The 15,967-nt window shown below is 50.6% G+C and overlaps 1 protein-coding gene across 7 annotated transcripts in view; it reads right to left on the minus strand.

Annotated features, from left to right (window-relative positions):
- The window catches only part of Whrn (whirlin), an 86,867-nt gene that overhangs the window by 14,007 nt on the left and 56,893 nt on the right, over nucleotides 1-15,967 (minus strand). For 3 of the 7 annotated variants that reach the window (XM_055611586.1, XM_055611585.1, XM_055611591.1), the window contains exons 4-8: nucleotides 6,485-6,687; nucleotides 5,276-5,312; nucleotides 4,095-4,307; nucleotides 3,293-3,502; nucleotides 638-670 (exon numbers count right to left, since the gene is read on the minus strand). In XM_055611586.1, the coding sequence (XP_055467561.1) occupies nucleotides 638-670; nucleotides 3,293-3,502; nucleotides 4,095-4,307; nucleotides 5,276-5,312; nucleotides 6,485-6,687 (696 nt within the window). The remainder of the gene's footprint in view (nucleotides 1-637; nucleotides 671-3,292; nucleotides 3,503-4,094; nucleotides 4,308-5,275; nucleotides 5,313-6,484; nucleotides 6,688-15,967) is intronic. The other 4 variants (XM_055611589.1, XM_055611587.1, XM_055611590.1 and 1 more) reach the window with 3 other exon arrangements.

A 15,967-nucleotide genomic window follows, 5' to 3' on the forward strand; every position in this document is an offset into this window, starting at 1 on the left:
ACCTGGAGTAAGCGCTCCTCCTCTCTGAGAGTCAGTGTCCTTCTCTGTAACACGAAGGCCTTAGCAGTCATGGCCCTCATGGAAGGTCACAGAGGACATGTTTGAGAAGCGCTGGGCCTGGGCCTTAGAGAGTGCTCCTTAAGTCCCAGCTATTATTAACAGCAGAGGCTCCGGGATGAGGCAAGAGCTGGGATTCTCCCCTTTAAGAGGGTCAGGGAAGACTTCCCATAAGATCTGCCATCCAAGCTAATGGCACAGGCCATGGGAACACTGTGTTCAGCCATGGGCAGGAGAACATTCCAGACAGGCAGAGGCCATGACATATGCAAAGGCTGATCGTGCTCTCCACCACACAGTGCTCACCTTCCCTTCACAGGTCCTAAAGCTAACCTCAGAGAGGGAGAACTACTTCCTGAGGTCACACAGCAAGTGAGGAGCTAAGGCAGCATGTGAACGGAGGCTCTTCTCCAGAGCCTGAGGCCACGTTTGAGGTGGTGACCAGGTGGCAGACTGAGCAGCAACAACACCCAGTCCCCAGCCGGGACAAGGGCAGAGGTCAGGGGTGGCAGGAAGGGCTCAGCCCCCACCTCTGCCCTGCCTAAGGGACTCCCCGCTCCCCCATGCCGAAGGACAGTACCTCCATCAGGTCTATAAGCCACAGCAGCCGCTCCTAGGGAGGGTGGATGGGCAAAAGGCAAAAAGAAAAATATATGAAATGAATGTCAGGGGATCAAGAGGCCTCAGCACAGGCCCCACCACACACACACACACTCACACACCTAATGAGGGAAACTGTAGGGTTTCCCTCAGAGGAAGCTGGAAGGCCCTGCTGCTATGGAGAGCTGATCCTATCCTTGCCGGGGGTGGGGGGGGGGGGGGGGGGGGGGGATGGGGGGGTGGGGGGTGGGTTGGGGTATCCCCAGAGGTCAGTAACTTGGGGCAGGCGTGGTGCCAGCATTACCATTCACAGATGGAAAAGTAGGCTGGAAGGGACCAGTTTGTCCCAGGTCACACCTGCTGAGGACAGGCAGTGGTTCAGGGAAATCTGCTTGGAGACTTTGATCCAACAGTTTAGGTCCTCAGGGACCTGCTGCAAACTTAGGAATGAGCCTCAAATAGTGCTCACGGTCGTCCCTGGGAAGGGACAAAGGGAGGGAGGAGCAGTCCCCAGCACAGGGTCTCCAGGGCCTTTGGAAGGTTGCCCAAGCAGGAAGGGCAGCAGGCAAAGGGAAGGCTTTAGCCGCCCCGGGAGTACGGCCACATTCCAGGGAATCCAGTACTCATCTCCAGCCCAAGAAGGATTTCCTTTTCTGTTCTCCCTACACACTGCAGACTTGGAGAAACAATTCCCCTAGAAGGGAGGAAACTGAGCTGAGGCCTGGAGAGGTGAAAGGAGTTCCCTCCCTAAGGGTCTCTTAGACTCTGCCCCAGAAGCTCCTCTCTGCCTGGGGGAGTTTGTGTATTTTATTCTGATATTCCTGGGTCCCCTGACTGGTCACAGATTCTGAGCAGCCCCCATTTTAGGAACCGTGGAAGCGATGTCAGGGTGCTCTTTTGTCTGCCCCAAAGCTGCCTGCGCAGAACCATCTTGTGAGATCTGCTGTGTATGCCCAGGTAGCCTTGGGCACTGGGGCCTCGCAGGTGCTGTTCTCAGCTAACACTTTTCAGGGATGGAGAGGCCATTGCTGGGCTGGAGCTGGTGTCCCTGCTCTCTGCAGAGCTCTGTCCAGCTCCTCTTGTCTTACACTGGCTGTCTTCAGGACCTCAGGTAGCTGCAGCCAGAGCTGGCAGGACCTTATGCAGTTTATTCATGGGGAAACTGGGGTACAAGGAAACCAGGACTTAAACCCACACACTTTGTGCCTCTTGGCCAGAAGGTACTCTCCCTGTGGCACATGGTCCTGATTGCAAAACCTGCAGTTGTATGCAACTCTCTGGGTATTAGGTGGTTCTTGAAGCTCCATATAGACATTTTAAGGCCAAGATCCTAAGAGTCAGAGACAGGTAGAATACAGACCAGGGCCCACAGCCTGAAATCACCTTATCATGAGGTGCGTCAAAGCCTGTGGTTGGAGCAAAGTCAGCAGCATGGGGTCAGGACCACTGTGTTGCCCTGGAAGTGACCTGCACTTCCGAGGACTTGAAAAACAGCTGCTGGCACATCCAGAGCTGTGGAGGAAGGCATGGCAATCTCTGGGGTCACCTCAGGAAGGGACAAGGACCCTTAAAGATGAAAGAGATGGGGTTAAGGCCCTCCAGACCTCAGAGTGTTAAAGTAAGGCCACGTCAGGAGCCAGGATCTTCGGGAGTGAGGGCTGTCTCTACGGACTCACCAGATAACCACCAGCTAGCCTGTCCCTCCCATGGCTCAGCATGAGCTTACTGCACTTAGTGAGCACTTCAGAACCACCTAGAGTCACTCCATTTCCATGGCTGACTAGACTGGATCTGGGCCTCCAGCCCAGCCACCCTCCTGTAGGATACCTGGCTGTCCCCTAAAAAACAAGGCATTTGCTGTCTGGCCTGTGGTGCATGCCTTTACTCTAGCACTCAGAGGCCAGCCAGGGCTACACACTTCAAAACGAAAGAAAAATCAGAAACAAAGCAAAGAAAACCCAAGGTGCTTGTCTTTGAGAATCCTGGGAGCAGAACCACATTCAAGTGTGGATTAGATGCTATACTGGGGGCAGCTGAGTTGGCAGGAAAGCCAAGCCAGGCTTGGGGCTCCGCAGACAACAGGCAGCCTTCAGCAAAACCCCGAACCACAGTCCAGAGCAGCACGACCGACACTGTGTTAGAGCTGACCCTGCACCCACCGAATCCCACGCCTTCCCATTTGCAGTTTTTGTTTTGTGTAATTACCCTTTACATTTTTTATTGTGTCTCTGTGTGTGTGTGTGTTTGTGTGTGTGCGTGTGTGCATGCACTCACACACATACTCATGTACATGTGGAAATCAGAGGTCAACTTGCAGGAGTTAGTTTTCTCCTTCCATCGTATGGGTCCCAGTGATTGAACTAGTTTGGTGGCAAAAACCTTTACTGCCTGAGGCATCTTGTTGTTTCCTAAACAGCCCTTAAAAAAAATAAATAAAAACCCTTTTCCCTAGGATTCCCACACTGAGAGCCCCAGAAGGCACCTCTTTCTCCTCAGTCCACTGTCCACATGTCCTGCACACAGTAGGTGCTCCACAATAGCCAGGCTCTCACAGAGAAGAGAGGTGAGGCTCAGTGAAGAAAAGCTTAACCGCGCCCCTGACCTTCTCACCGGGGGTAGGGCAGGGGCGGCTCACCCTGGCCGAGCTGACGGTTGTGGAGGTGCCGTGGCTGCCTGTGGATGAGCCCGTGTCACTGTAGGACACCATGGAGTAGGTGTCTCCAACACCAGGGCCCGGGGGCTGCCGTGCCTTCATGGACTCTATCTCCCGCCTCAACACCAGGTGGTCAAAGCGGTCCAGGTCTTGGGGTAAGATGGTGCCTCTCACCTCAGACAGGATCGAGAACTGCAGGGGAGGGTGTGACAAAGGCACTCAGACATGCAGGAGAGAACTCCACCAGCAGGTGAGACTGGGACTTCTACCCCCAAGCAACCCGCATGCAAACATGCTCTCCCCTTCTTCTGTGGCTCTCCAGTGTCCTCGGGGGAACATCCAAATACCATTACTCAAGCATCAAGCCCAGTATTACCTGACTCTTTCCTCTCTGTCACCCTTCCTTATTAGCATGCACAGGTGACAAAGTCCCAGAGCATACTATCATGCCACAAAGTCCTCAGCCATTCTTTCCACCTAGAGTGGTCCTCTGAATTGTCTGTAAACAGTATTTCCTCCTTGTGTGCCTACAAGATACCCTCCCACTGTATTTAGTTGCTTCTTCCTTTCAGCAGTTTCGGACCCACAAACAGACTTCCACCTGAGCAGGCTTCTGTTGCTGGCCCCTTTCTCTGGGCCCTGCTTATGAAGAATAGTCTGTGATAATGGCCACCATACCATGTCCCTGTCCCCAGAAGTCTGTGAGTTTGGAGAATGGGGCTGCCCAGGGTCCAGCTGAGCTGAGGTCCTTGGTAACAGGGTAGGGACAGAAAAAACAAGTCACCTTGGCATGTGTGTTAAGCAACTCAAACAGTGCCATGACCAGGGCCTCCACAGAGATGGCGCCACCACGGTACTGGTCCAGGTAGTACATCATGGTGGCACGCTCCTGCTCCGTCAGCAGATGCCGGGCTTGGTCATCCAGCAATGCACGTGTCTGATTTCCCAGGCTGCTCAGGGTCACCTGGGAGCCAGCTGGGCCCTTGTAAAATCCTGGCTGAAAGACAGAAGGACACAAGCCAGAGGACTCCAGGCTGCTAAGGAGCCAGAGGATCGGGCAGAGCCAGCAGCAACACTGTAGAGGAATGCTGTGGCTTCTAGAGGTCCTTTGGTGGTGTCCACACACACAGGAGCCTCTCCATCTGACCCTGGGGCAATGACCATGTGTGGTCATCTCTGTGGTACCTTCATATTTCGCTCTGTGTCTCCTTGTGCCTATCAGTTCATGCACTACGTGATCCTCTGGGCTTCCCTAGCTCTTTTAGGAAGCTGGGGTGACAAGAGTCCCCACATTTCTAAATTATAATTCAGATCTATTTCCCTAACTCATGCCAAATTCTACCCGCTGTCCTCATCACTGGCCAGCGATTACCACCCAGTCTCTCCTCAGGTTCCCTGGCCCTTCCTGTCACCTTGTGAAGGACATCTAGAATGATCTTGGAAACAAACTTTTTGTGTGCCTACAAGATGCCCTCTGCTCCTGCCTCTTTCCGTGGCTCCAGAGCCGTGAGAACAGGTCAGCCTGCCCACCACTCTGTCCCCCACCCACTCTCTTCTCTTCTTCTACTAACCCATGCTCTAGTCTGCCCCACGGCCCTGGCCTATGCTCTTACGTTGGCACAGCCTGCACCTCTCTGCCTGCTGGGTCCCATCTAGGTTTAATATCCCAATTCTTAACCTCCCTAATGCCCACCTTGCCTCCGTGGTTCCCAGTGTGTTCTCTAGTTGGTCATTCATTTGAATGCCTGCACTGTATTTGTGAGTCTTCTGCTGGGTGTGACCCTCCCCTACCCCTAGCAGGGCAGGGACCTGGAGCCGGCATAGTGGCTGGAAGCCAGCAAGCACCTGGACAGTTGGGCAGCCCGGCTGGAGCTCTCTATATTGTGTGAGTCCCTGTGCAAAACTCTGCCCAGGACTGAGGAGAGAAGAAGATGCTCACCATATCCCAGAGATGAAGAGACCTACCTTGCTTGTCCCTTCTTCTGTGAGGTCCCCTGGAAACCTGTGGAGAGAAACAAGCCCCTTCAGCTCATGTTAGCACATGGGATGGGCACACACGGAGAAGGCTGAGCTGAAGCAGGAAAGCCAGGCTTTGTATCTAGCATGGTGGCACATGCCTGTAATCTTAGCACATGGGAAAATCTGGAGGTCAAGACTAGCCTGGGATACATAGCAAGTTCTAAGCCCACCCCAAAATAGAGCAAAAGTGTGAGAAACCACAAGTCCCCGAATCATGGTCACTACTTAGGGGATGCTGAAGGGCATGTGACCTATGAGACCTACAGTGGCTTTTTAGCCCTCCCCATTGGCTACAGACTCAGCACTGCCACACCATGCAAGGGAGCCTCCTGAGTGCTTCTGTCCTGAGGAGACTCAGTGTTCTGGTTGGCATGGGAACAATGGAAAGTCAGGAATCATAGGTGTGAGGAGAACAAAGGACCTCTGACAGGTGATCCAGGTCAGCCATCCCCTAGGAAGGTAGGGAAACAGGTCTGGAAACCCCTGGAAGCAACTTGTAGGGATGCCTCAGCTCTAGCTCATATTTTCATGAGAAAATATAGGTTCATGCTGCAAGAATTTGGAATTTTAAGAAAGAACCAGAAATCTAGTTTTTAAATGATAAATCTGGGTTTTAAAGAAAAATTGCTGGAAATTAATTTTTTAAACACATGTAACATCATGCATGAGAAAGGAAGGGAATAAGAGAGAGAAAGAAGACCCGGTTGGGGGTGTCTGACCAGCAGTCACCAGCCACCAGGTGGAGACATCCAATGGGGACCATAGCTGACACAGGTTACATTATTAACAGGCATACGGCCACCTGGCCACTGTGCCCGGTTTTGGTTTCTGGAACTCTTTTATCCCAAGTACCTTCTGGGATCCTCTCTGGCAGTATGGGATGGGGGCAGAGCTCACATACAAATGCACACTTAGGCACCCAGAGAGAGAGAAGTGATTTGCCTGATGGCAGACACTGAGGGCTCTAAGTTCTGCATTTGAAGTTTCCATGAGGACTCTGAGGCTAGGCAGAGGGTAAGAGCCCACACTTAAACCCATGAGTAGGGTGGATCTGAGGGTCGGGGCAGCAGGCGGAGTCCTATGGTAGAAGATGAGAGGAACAACGATTCTCAGAAGTCACCCAAGGATCCCTGAACCCCCTGCCTGAGGCCAGACCCTGCTGAGTTGGTGGTGCTTTCCCCAATCCTGGAACTGGCAATCCATTTGGTCTGGTCCACGGTGGTTCGTGCGTGGGGCAGCCTTCCAACGTCCTTCACAGTCAGGATGAGGTGCCTGGATGACTTGAGCAGCTTCACCGCCTCGTCATGCAAGATGCTGAGAAAGCTCCGCCCATTCACCTCCAGAATCTGGTCCCCAACCTGCCAAGACCAACACCATCACATAGGCTGCCCTCGGCCCAGCTCTCCACTTGCCAGACTAAGGTGAGGTCAGTGAGGTTCAGGGAAGCTATGTGGATGCCTGAGGGTCACACAAGAAGGAAATGACAACTTGCTTCCAATCCCAACCCTGAGCCCTGCTCCTGTCACTAGAAAGGGACACTTGCTATCCAGTGACAACTTTGAGAATGAGTCTACTATGACATTCCCCGAAGTCCCCCATCAGAAGCAAGCCAGCTCTGAGACCAGTGTCAGATGAACTAACTGCAGGACGAGGGGAGGGGAGTGAATGCAGACGCTTTTTATTTCCATATCTGATTCAGACTTACTGTTGAGATTTCTTGCCTTTTAATTTTATTTTATGTCTATATCTGAGTTAACTGTAGGTATGCATGCCTGGTGCCCAGAGAGGTCGGGAAAGGGGGTCAATCCCCTAGAGCTGGGGTTGCAGGTGGCAGAGGCAACACATGAGCGCTGGGACCCAAACGTGGTCCTCTCCAGAAGCAGCAAGCACCCTTAACCGCTGAGCCATCTCCCCCCTGTCCCCCCTCACATTCTTCTGTCACTTTGGAATGTCAGCAATACTTTAACTTACTAAAGAAAAAAGACCACAGGAACTGAGACAACCAGCCTCTCACTGAAGGAGCTCACACTGCTGGGAGTCTTATGGCAAGCAAGCAGTTTTATTTGTGATATGGAACAGACAGGTGAGCATGTTTAAAAGAGAAAGATAAGACGACAGAGACAAAGCCACTGGCTTTCCAATAAAAACAAATCTGCAACAAAGGCAGAAGAGGCAGGATGGAGGCGCTGCAGTGTGAACAAGGAGCAGGGACCACCCTGCAGGGTAGAGAGTCAATGGACTTTCTCTTCCAGAAGGTTCTCAGGTCCATGGATGGGACAGCATCGCGCCTGCTGTAAGGGGCAGGGTAGCTGGCCCACTTGCTGACTCTTCTCAGCTGTATTCCTTTCCCTCCTTCTGAGCCCACAGTATCAACAGTGAGGGAGTCCGGCTTTCCCATGGCTTGAGCTACTGAGCTTTTCAGTGCTCCAGCTTACGCTTTTGTAAACTTCAATGAAGTGACTGCTTCACTAAACTAGAGCTGGGATGAATCATTTCTCTGGTTTGTCATTGATGCCTAATCTGAGGAGAAGAGATATTTGTTTATTTCACCTCAGGAAAAGTTACACAATAGGATGCTGACCCTCAGTTTGTGACAATAGCACTTGTGAGAGGAACCACAGTGTGCAAACCTGGGTGACCAAACAGCTTGGCTTCCAACCCAGCCTGTTCCACAGCCACCTTCCTTAGCCATGCTGCCACACATGGACCACGACTGACCCAACCATCAGCTCCACCTGTATTTCTCCAGCTAGCTCTCCAGGAAGTGTCATCCAATCTTCCCTGTCCTCCACCCTCGGTGGCCTCTCTCCTGGGTCCCCACCTGCTCACCTGATGGTTCCCGAGACAACACTTCATCTGTATGGATTTATATTCAAATGGCCACAGTCACCATGCAGAAGACTGTTAACATGTGGTAAAGAGCTTCAGAGACCGTTAGACCTGGGTTCAAGTCCTTCCCCTGCTATTTCCATCATGTGACATAGCTCCACTACGTGTCTCCCTTCCAGAAGCTCTCCTGCTTCATTTTCCTCAGTGGATGTGAACTGGGCCTTGGCCCAGGATTTTCCTCCTCCAAATGTCTAGTATCAGTGCCTGTCTCTATACACTATCAAACATGGTACCGCCCACAATGACAAGTCTCTCTCCCTTTCCACTGGTCCCACTGGGCCCCCAAACAGAATATGGAACAAGATCAACCCTGCCTTAGGGCATTGCCAGTAAGCACTCAGGAAATGCAACTTTCTCATGATGATTTAGATTTTGTCAGTTCTACCTTGGCCCACTCTGAAACCCAGAACTCCGAGATCTGCTCTGGCAGTAGCCTTCCTGTGCATGGAGCAAAAACTCACCTCCCTCCAGGGTCCCCTTCCCAAAGCCTGTTAGGCAGCACTCCCAGGAGTCATGGCACTGTTCTGGAATCTGCTGTGGAAGCCACAGTCAAAGATGCACCTCTCATATTCCAGTGTTTCGTTTTCTTAAGTGTCCTTCTGCTGCTTCAACTCTCTTTTTCTTTTACAAAGGAGAGATCTCTTTATTTAAACAGATAACAAACATTAAAAGCAAAGAAGATAGCTCCACAGAGCAAATTATTAAAGAAAATATATACCTACCTACATTAGCTACATTTCTTATCCATTCTTAGGTCGTATCAACCATTGTTTAGTCTCCGTTCTATTCCTTTTTTTTAAATTAACTTTTAATATTCCTTTCTACACCTTTATTTCAGTGCACAGTTTAATGAAAGGCACTAGCATCTGGGAGAGCAGCTGTGTCCAGGCATGCCTCGGACAGCTCTGGATCCCGCTTGGGATGGCCTCAAAGAATAACACCATTCAGCAGCCTGGACTGGGAGCCAGCTAAAACATAGGTCAGCTTGTTGAATGGGCGCTTCATTAAGTGGCAAGTACTTAGAATGGTGGATGCATGACTCCAGTAGCCAGGGTCACCGTACACATCCTCTCAGGGGTACTCCTTGCTTATGTGAAACCCCTATGTCCATGGGCTTCCTGATCCTACTGCTTAGGCCTGGCAGGTCCAAGAGAGGCTGTGGATCATCTGTAGGGACCAGGTTTATGGGCTACTGTGGTTCTGCATGTCAGCCTTCTTCACAGCTTTGATTCAATGCCCACCATTTCTACCATCTGAGCCTGTGAGTGGTGCAGCACAGTGCAGGCTTCAGCTACATCCTGGGTTTCTATGTGTTGGAATCTCATGTTGACTGGCTAAGCATTGCTCCCTCTGGCCTACTGAACAAGCCTATCTCTGTGGGAGGAGGCAGAGGTGGCAGGACTTCCCTGTCATCCAGCTGGAGAACTGCAGGGTGTGGGAGTAGCATACAAGTTACCCAGGTGGACTGGAGCCCTTGGGCCTGACTCCCTCATCTGTTTTTGGTTTCTTCGCCCAAGGGTCAGCTGGAAGCTACTGAGTTGAGGGGTTAGGGTCAGGCCTATCATAATGCCTACCGCAGCATCTGACCTAGTCTAAGTCACTCCTATATCTAGGTTCCTTTACTCCCTCTTGCCCTCTCCTTGTAGGAAGGTATGTGGGTTTGAATGAGAATGGGCCCAATAGGCTCACGTGTTTGAATGCTTGGTCTCCAGTTACTGGAACTATCTGGGAAGGAGTAGGAGGTGTAGCCTTGTTTGAGTGGGCGTGGCTTTGTTGAGGGGATGTGTCACTAGGGGTGGCCTTTCAGGTTTACAGCTCACACCAGGCCAAGTTTCTCTCTGCCGGCAATTCATTCAGCACATATGAGCTCTCAGCCACTGCCCGAGTGCCATGCCTGCCTGCCAGCACACTCACGATGCTCATGGATTAAACCCCTGAAGCTGTAGGCAAGCCTCCAGTTAAACGCTCTCTTTCAAAAGCTGCCTTGGTCGTGGTGTTTCCTCATAGCAGTAGAACACTGACTGAGACCAAAGCTGTCAGGATGGACACTGCTGCTCACTGCGACTCTTCAGTTGACAAACCGATCTCAAGAAAGGCCAGTGTGTCTCACTCAGTGTGCTCTATGGGGTGGGGAGTTGTGTCTCCACACTGCAGCTCGACCGCAGAGGTCAGGCAACCATGACACAATAGCCCAGCGGCCCACACACCCTCTCAAGTTATGCCCAAGTCTGAATGTTCCCATTTGTGGGATGGGTATGGTATAGCCAATATCAGGTGACTGTGAGAACCAACAGAAATATCCAATACAGAAATAGGGACACAAGGCTTTCCAACTTCTTCCTTCCAAAGAGACCAGTTGAGAGACACCAAAGTCGCACAGGAAAGAGGTGAATATGCAGTACCAAGCCTATTCTCTCAAGCTCTACCCCAAACTCTGCCACCTTCATCAGCCCAGTGCAGGAAGCAGGGGAAGGTTAGCCAGCGGTGGAGAGTTCCATCTCTCCATTGCTTCTTCTTGCCATGGGCTGTGTCATGAAGCTGGAGGAGACTTAATCTCACCCTCCCAAAGAAGAGCCAGGAGCTCTGTTCACTGACATGTGACTTGTTTTTCTCCCCAGCCCAGAGGGAGATGTTATGTGTATAAACAAGGTGAAAAATAAAGAGGCAAAGATAGTATGTCCATCAGAACCTTCCCTGGGGTCTCCTAAATGTGGAAAAACTGAGGCCCAAGAAGGACATGTGGCAGCAACAGCAAAGCCCAGCTTGGAGCCAATGCAGGGAGCTCCCAACTCTGTTCCATAGGCAATATGATGGACCATCTAATATTGCTCAGCTTGCTGCAGGCACTGATGGGAGCATGGGGACGGATAAATGAGAGAAGGCAGATTCATTTATTGGTCACCATAGCCCTCCTTCTGGGCACCAGTGATGGAGAAGGAGAGCAGGATCATGGGAATTCCCTTCATGTTAAAGAAGGGAGAAATCTGCGCCATCAGTTCCAGGCTGCCCAGTGCCAGGTTCATATCCTAGCGCTGTGGGTAAGTGAGACACACAGGCACAGACACTTGGCCATATAATGTGGGGCCCACACAGGAACACCAAGGAGGTGGCTCTCAGAGGCAGCAGGGTGGCTCATGCAGCCTCCAAGAGACCTGAGAAAGACACTTCCATGGTTCTAAGCCTATAAAATGGGAACAATGCATTGACGAGTGGTTCGCCTGGGCTGCTGCATGAGGCACTATCAGGAACATGGATTTTTGAAGGGGACCTCAGAGTCTGGGCCCCATTTCAGGTTCTGCGACTTCCACGCTATGTGTATGAGTTACCTTATTTCCCAGTTCCTCCTCTGGAAAACTCAGGAAGTAGCAGTTGCTCCCCATGAAGAGGGTCAGCATGCCCACCACTGTGTCTCCCACACTTCAAACAGTGCACATTAGATGTTCACCAAACACAGGATGGATGTATAGAGAGAGCACAGGGGACTGCCTGCGTATATCGGTGCTCAACATGTGTTGGCTCTGTTTCCAGAAACTTCTGCTTATGCTGACACCCTCATCACCCACTCACCAACTAAATCCTGCCACCCCATCCTTCAGAGCCCCTCCCACCAAACTCACCTCTCCTCTAGCTCTTGGCATTAGCTGACCGCCTCCTGGCACTGACCACCCTGAAAGCTCTCATTGTCCTCTCAACTTACATACATCTGGGCTTCCGCCCACAAGTAAATGTGACAAGACTGAAAATGTGGCCTTGCACCCCAAGCCTGCAAGTGTGGACCCCTCCTTTAAGAAAAGACACACTATAAGATCAGAAAGAAGGAGAGGAAGGAGAGGAAGACCTCCACTATCAGTGGATTTGGGGAGGGGCATGCATGCAAAAAGGGGAGGAAGGGTGGGACCGGGAGGGGAGGAGGGAGTGGCTTATGGGGGGATACAAAATGAATAAAGTGTAATTAATAATAAAAAAAAGTTTAAAAAATAGAAGAAAAAAAAAAAGAAAGAAAAGACACACTATGAGGGGCCGCTCACAAAAAATGTTTCTCGTCTGTCTATATACACACAAAAAGCTGCCTTTCTAGATTTGCCAGCTTTTAATTAACCAGAAGCTACAGTGGGGGTTTCTTGTGTGTCTGTGTAGGGAGAGTTCCAATAGAAGAATAGTTATTAGCAATAACTTGAATTTTTTCGGACAGTGCAAAATACTCATTAGCATAAGTAATGTTCTCAAAGGTCTTCTAAATGATAATCATCTGATAAAGCTTTTTACTTGAAATTTAATAAAAGGAGGAGGAAGAGAGACAGAAGAAAGAGAAAAGACATGCTGGCTGCAGTGAAGGATACCTATAATTCCAGTGCTTGGGAGCTGAGGCACTGGAATTTGTTAACACATGCTTTGCTGTGTTAACAGCAAAGCACCATCACGAGAAACAAGCCAGCCAGACTGCCCCTCCTTCACCTGTACCCTGGTTGTTGGCAGACATCACAGTGTCCACAGAGTAGGAACTCTACTCACACTAGTGACAAGGCTTGAGAAAAGAGAAGAAAGAAGAACCTGGGGTGGGTAGCAGTGGCTCTGAGATCCCTAGGCAGAGGATGCTGGGAAAGAGGTTTGCCAAGAACTCCATCCCTGTGCCGAGCAGACAGAGCTATCCCTGTGCCGAGCAGACAGAGAGGGGATCATTCACTTGGGACCTGCAGGAAAAGGACCCAAGGGCTTCCTGCTCCTGGCCCTTCATCCTTCCCAGGGCTCCATAGAATTGAAAGGTTTCATGGAACCCTCTAGGGCTCTACTGAACCCCCAAGCCCCACAGAAGTGGGCTTTGGGGTTCCAAGTTAGACCCTGCTGATTACAGTGTCACCACAGTTCGAGTGCCCATTCTATTAAGGGGTTTTATTGCAATTATGAATCTTTAATAGTTTTTCCATGTCAGGTATAAAACTTTAATGGGCTCCCCCCCTCCCCTTTCACTACAAGTGAACAATGCAGTTTTAATGAGACAACACTGGTTGTTCCCAACAGTTCAGAAGCAGGCAAACCCTGCCCATATTTAAAGAAACAACAATGAAATGTTGAGGTCGATGTGAAGCTGGGGTGGGAGTCAGGACTAGGGTGAGAAGGGCTGATCCCACACCACATCTCTACAAGCTTGGATCTTGCCTGGGGAAGAACCTCCGGAAAGGCAGTGGGCAGTACGGCAAAGCCCACTCAGGCTGAATTTCAGCATGTGCCACCTGTGCCCTTCTTGCAATTTTGGCAGGGCTGCAGTCTCCATGTGGAGGCCTAATCTAAGGCTTCAGGTGAAGAGTGGGAAACCTGAGGTCAGAAGGGAAAAAGACCCCCCCCCCACCACGGTCAGGCTGGGTGAAGGTCAGAACTAGGTCCTGGAGGTCATTCCTGGGAAAGATCAATAGGAGTCAAACGCAGAGAAAATAACCCACATGGGCCAGCTACCCACTGATCCACCCACCCACAGCGATAAGTATCAGATAAGGCTTCCTGTTTTATAAGTGAGAGCAGTGACGCTCAGAGAGGTAAAACTGTTTGCCCAAGGATGCCCAGCATGCCAGGGGCAGAGTAGGATGACCCAAGATGGATGACCTCTGGTTCCAACCACAGTGGAACATCAGACTATTTAGCATTTCGACTCCGATGACGTGAAGGAATGTAACCCCAGCACAGTGGAAGGGAACAACAGAATGGGATATTCTAAGAGTAACTGCTTCCTTTATATTTTTAAAACTCTACCCCCTTTTGTTAAACTTAGATTCTTTTCTCATACAACATAATCTGAATACAATTTTCCCCTCCCTCTACTCCTCCCAGTTTATCCCAGCATTTATATTTAATTAAAATCATGTAAAATAAAGGCCAGTTCCCCAGCACAGAATCTCCGTTTCTTTGACCACCTGTTATGATGGCTACTTTAATAGACCAAGCTCCTCTAACCAAGCCCTTCCCCAGTGTCTTCCTGTAAGCCTGCTCATCCACCAGGCCACCAGCTCCCAAGCCTGGCCTCCCAACCCACTGGCTGCAGTATCAGGGTCCACGTTCCCCAAAACTCTGGAGTCCTCGTGCCACCAGCTTCACTCGGGACCAGTCACGGTGTCGCCACAGCCCCATCCTCACTCACCTCTTCTACTGTCCACAGGTGTCAGGAAGAATCCCAAACTGACCAGGTCACTGCCCCCGAACTCCTCCCCCGACAGTGACTGCTAAGTGTCACCTGTCCTGACTCCAGAGGGAGTGGTGTTCCATCCCACAATTCCTTACCACATTTTGTTTGTTTGTTTTTGTGCAGCTCCACTTGCCAGCTCTCTAATCATTAACACACAGCCCTTTCCCTCCTCAAGACTACACATACTGTTCCTCTGTCCCAAACACTCCCCTCCACTCCTCAGATGAAGCTGGACTGTTCAAATAGCACTGTGCCCAAGGCAGGAGTCCCTGATGTTCAAGTGCCCTGTCACTGTCTGATCATGCTGAATGGTAGAATTCAAAGCCAGCGTCCTGTACCTCTGAAATGGCACCACTCGGAAATTGTTCAACTGCTTATTTGCTCTCTGGGTGAGCAAATAAGCAGTTAAGAGAACTGTGAATGAGCCTTTGTGCCAGACCCTGGCCTTGGGCTCCTGCAGACAAGCATGGGACATTTCCCTGCTAGATGTTGGGTTTGACAAGGCCAAGACCTGTGAGAGGTGGGGCCTTGAAGGTCAGCTCCACAGAGTGAAGCAGGGACTTTTTGTTGCACATGGGCAGCAAAAAGATAGAAAGACAGATATCAAGTTTGTTTCTGCTGGAAGCATAGAGACCTGGGAAATGGAATCTGTTACAGATCCCTTATTCTACGAGAAAGGAAACTGGAGGGCTAGGTGAGAAAGCCTGACTAAACAAGCCTGACCAAGTCCATGACAGGCTTCGTTTTCCTGCTAGACGGAACAGGCCTAAGAGTTACAGGGAAAAAAAACCTAGGAAAATGGGCAACCAATCAGAAACAGCCAAGACGTCTGGCCTGGGGAAGATAAGGCTACTTAACTATGGGTTTGTAAAGCACCTAAATACTGACCAGAGTCACGTAGCCTCCACAGGCACCAGTCAATTCCAATCAAGGTCACATAGCCACGGTAGAAATTCCCCTGTCTGGCTTTAAAAGCGGCCTTCGAGCCCCCCAGGGTCACTGCCATGTTGTAACAGTGGTGACCCTAGCACGCTGGGCTTCTGCAGAAAAAATGCCCTTTGTTGCTTGCAATCTCCTCAAATCTGGAGTGGCTCTCTCAGCGTATTTCAGACCCTAACAGAGGGAGATGGCTAGGAGGGTAAACATGCTTGCTGCCCAAGCCTGTCAACTTGAGTTCAACCCCTAGAACCCACATAAAAACCTCGATGTGGTGGCGACATGCTATGCACTTGTAATCTCAACACTCCTACCAAGAGTCAGAGGTGGAGAGACAAGAATGCCTTGGAAGCTCTTCGGCCAGGTAGCTTAAAGTACACATCACAGTGGCAGAAACTAGAGAGATCCTGCCTCAAAATAGAGTGGAAGACTCCCAAAAGTTGTCCTCTGACCTCGATTTATCCTCTGTACTACACATACATAGGCCCATGTATGCCTGCATTCATACACATGGATAAAATGAGGGAGGGAGGAAAGAAGGAAGGGAAGGAGAGAGGGAGGAAGAAAGAAAGGAAGGAAGGAAGGAAGGAAGGAAGGAAGGAAGGAAGGAAGGAAGGAAGGAAGGAAGGAAGGAAGGA

The sequence above is a fragment of the Psammomys obesus genome, unplaced genomic scaffold (assembly GCF_907164565.1).
Source record: "Psammomys obesus unplaced genomic scaffold, mPsaObe1.curated_primary_1811, whole genome shotgun sequence".
Lineage (NCBI taxonomy): Eukaryota > Metazoa > Chordata > Mammalia > Rodentia > Muridae > Psammomys > Psammomys obesus.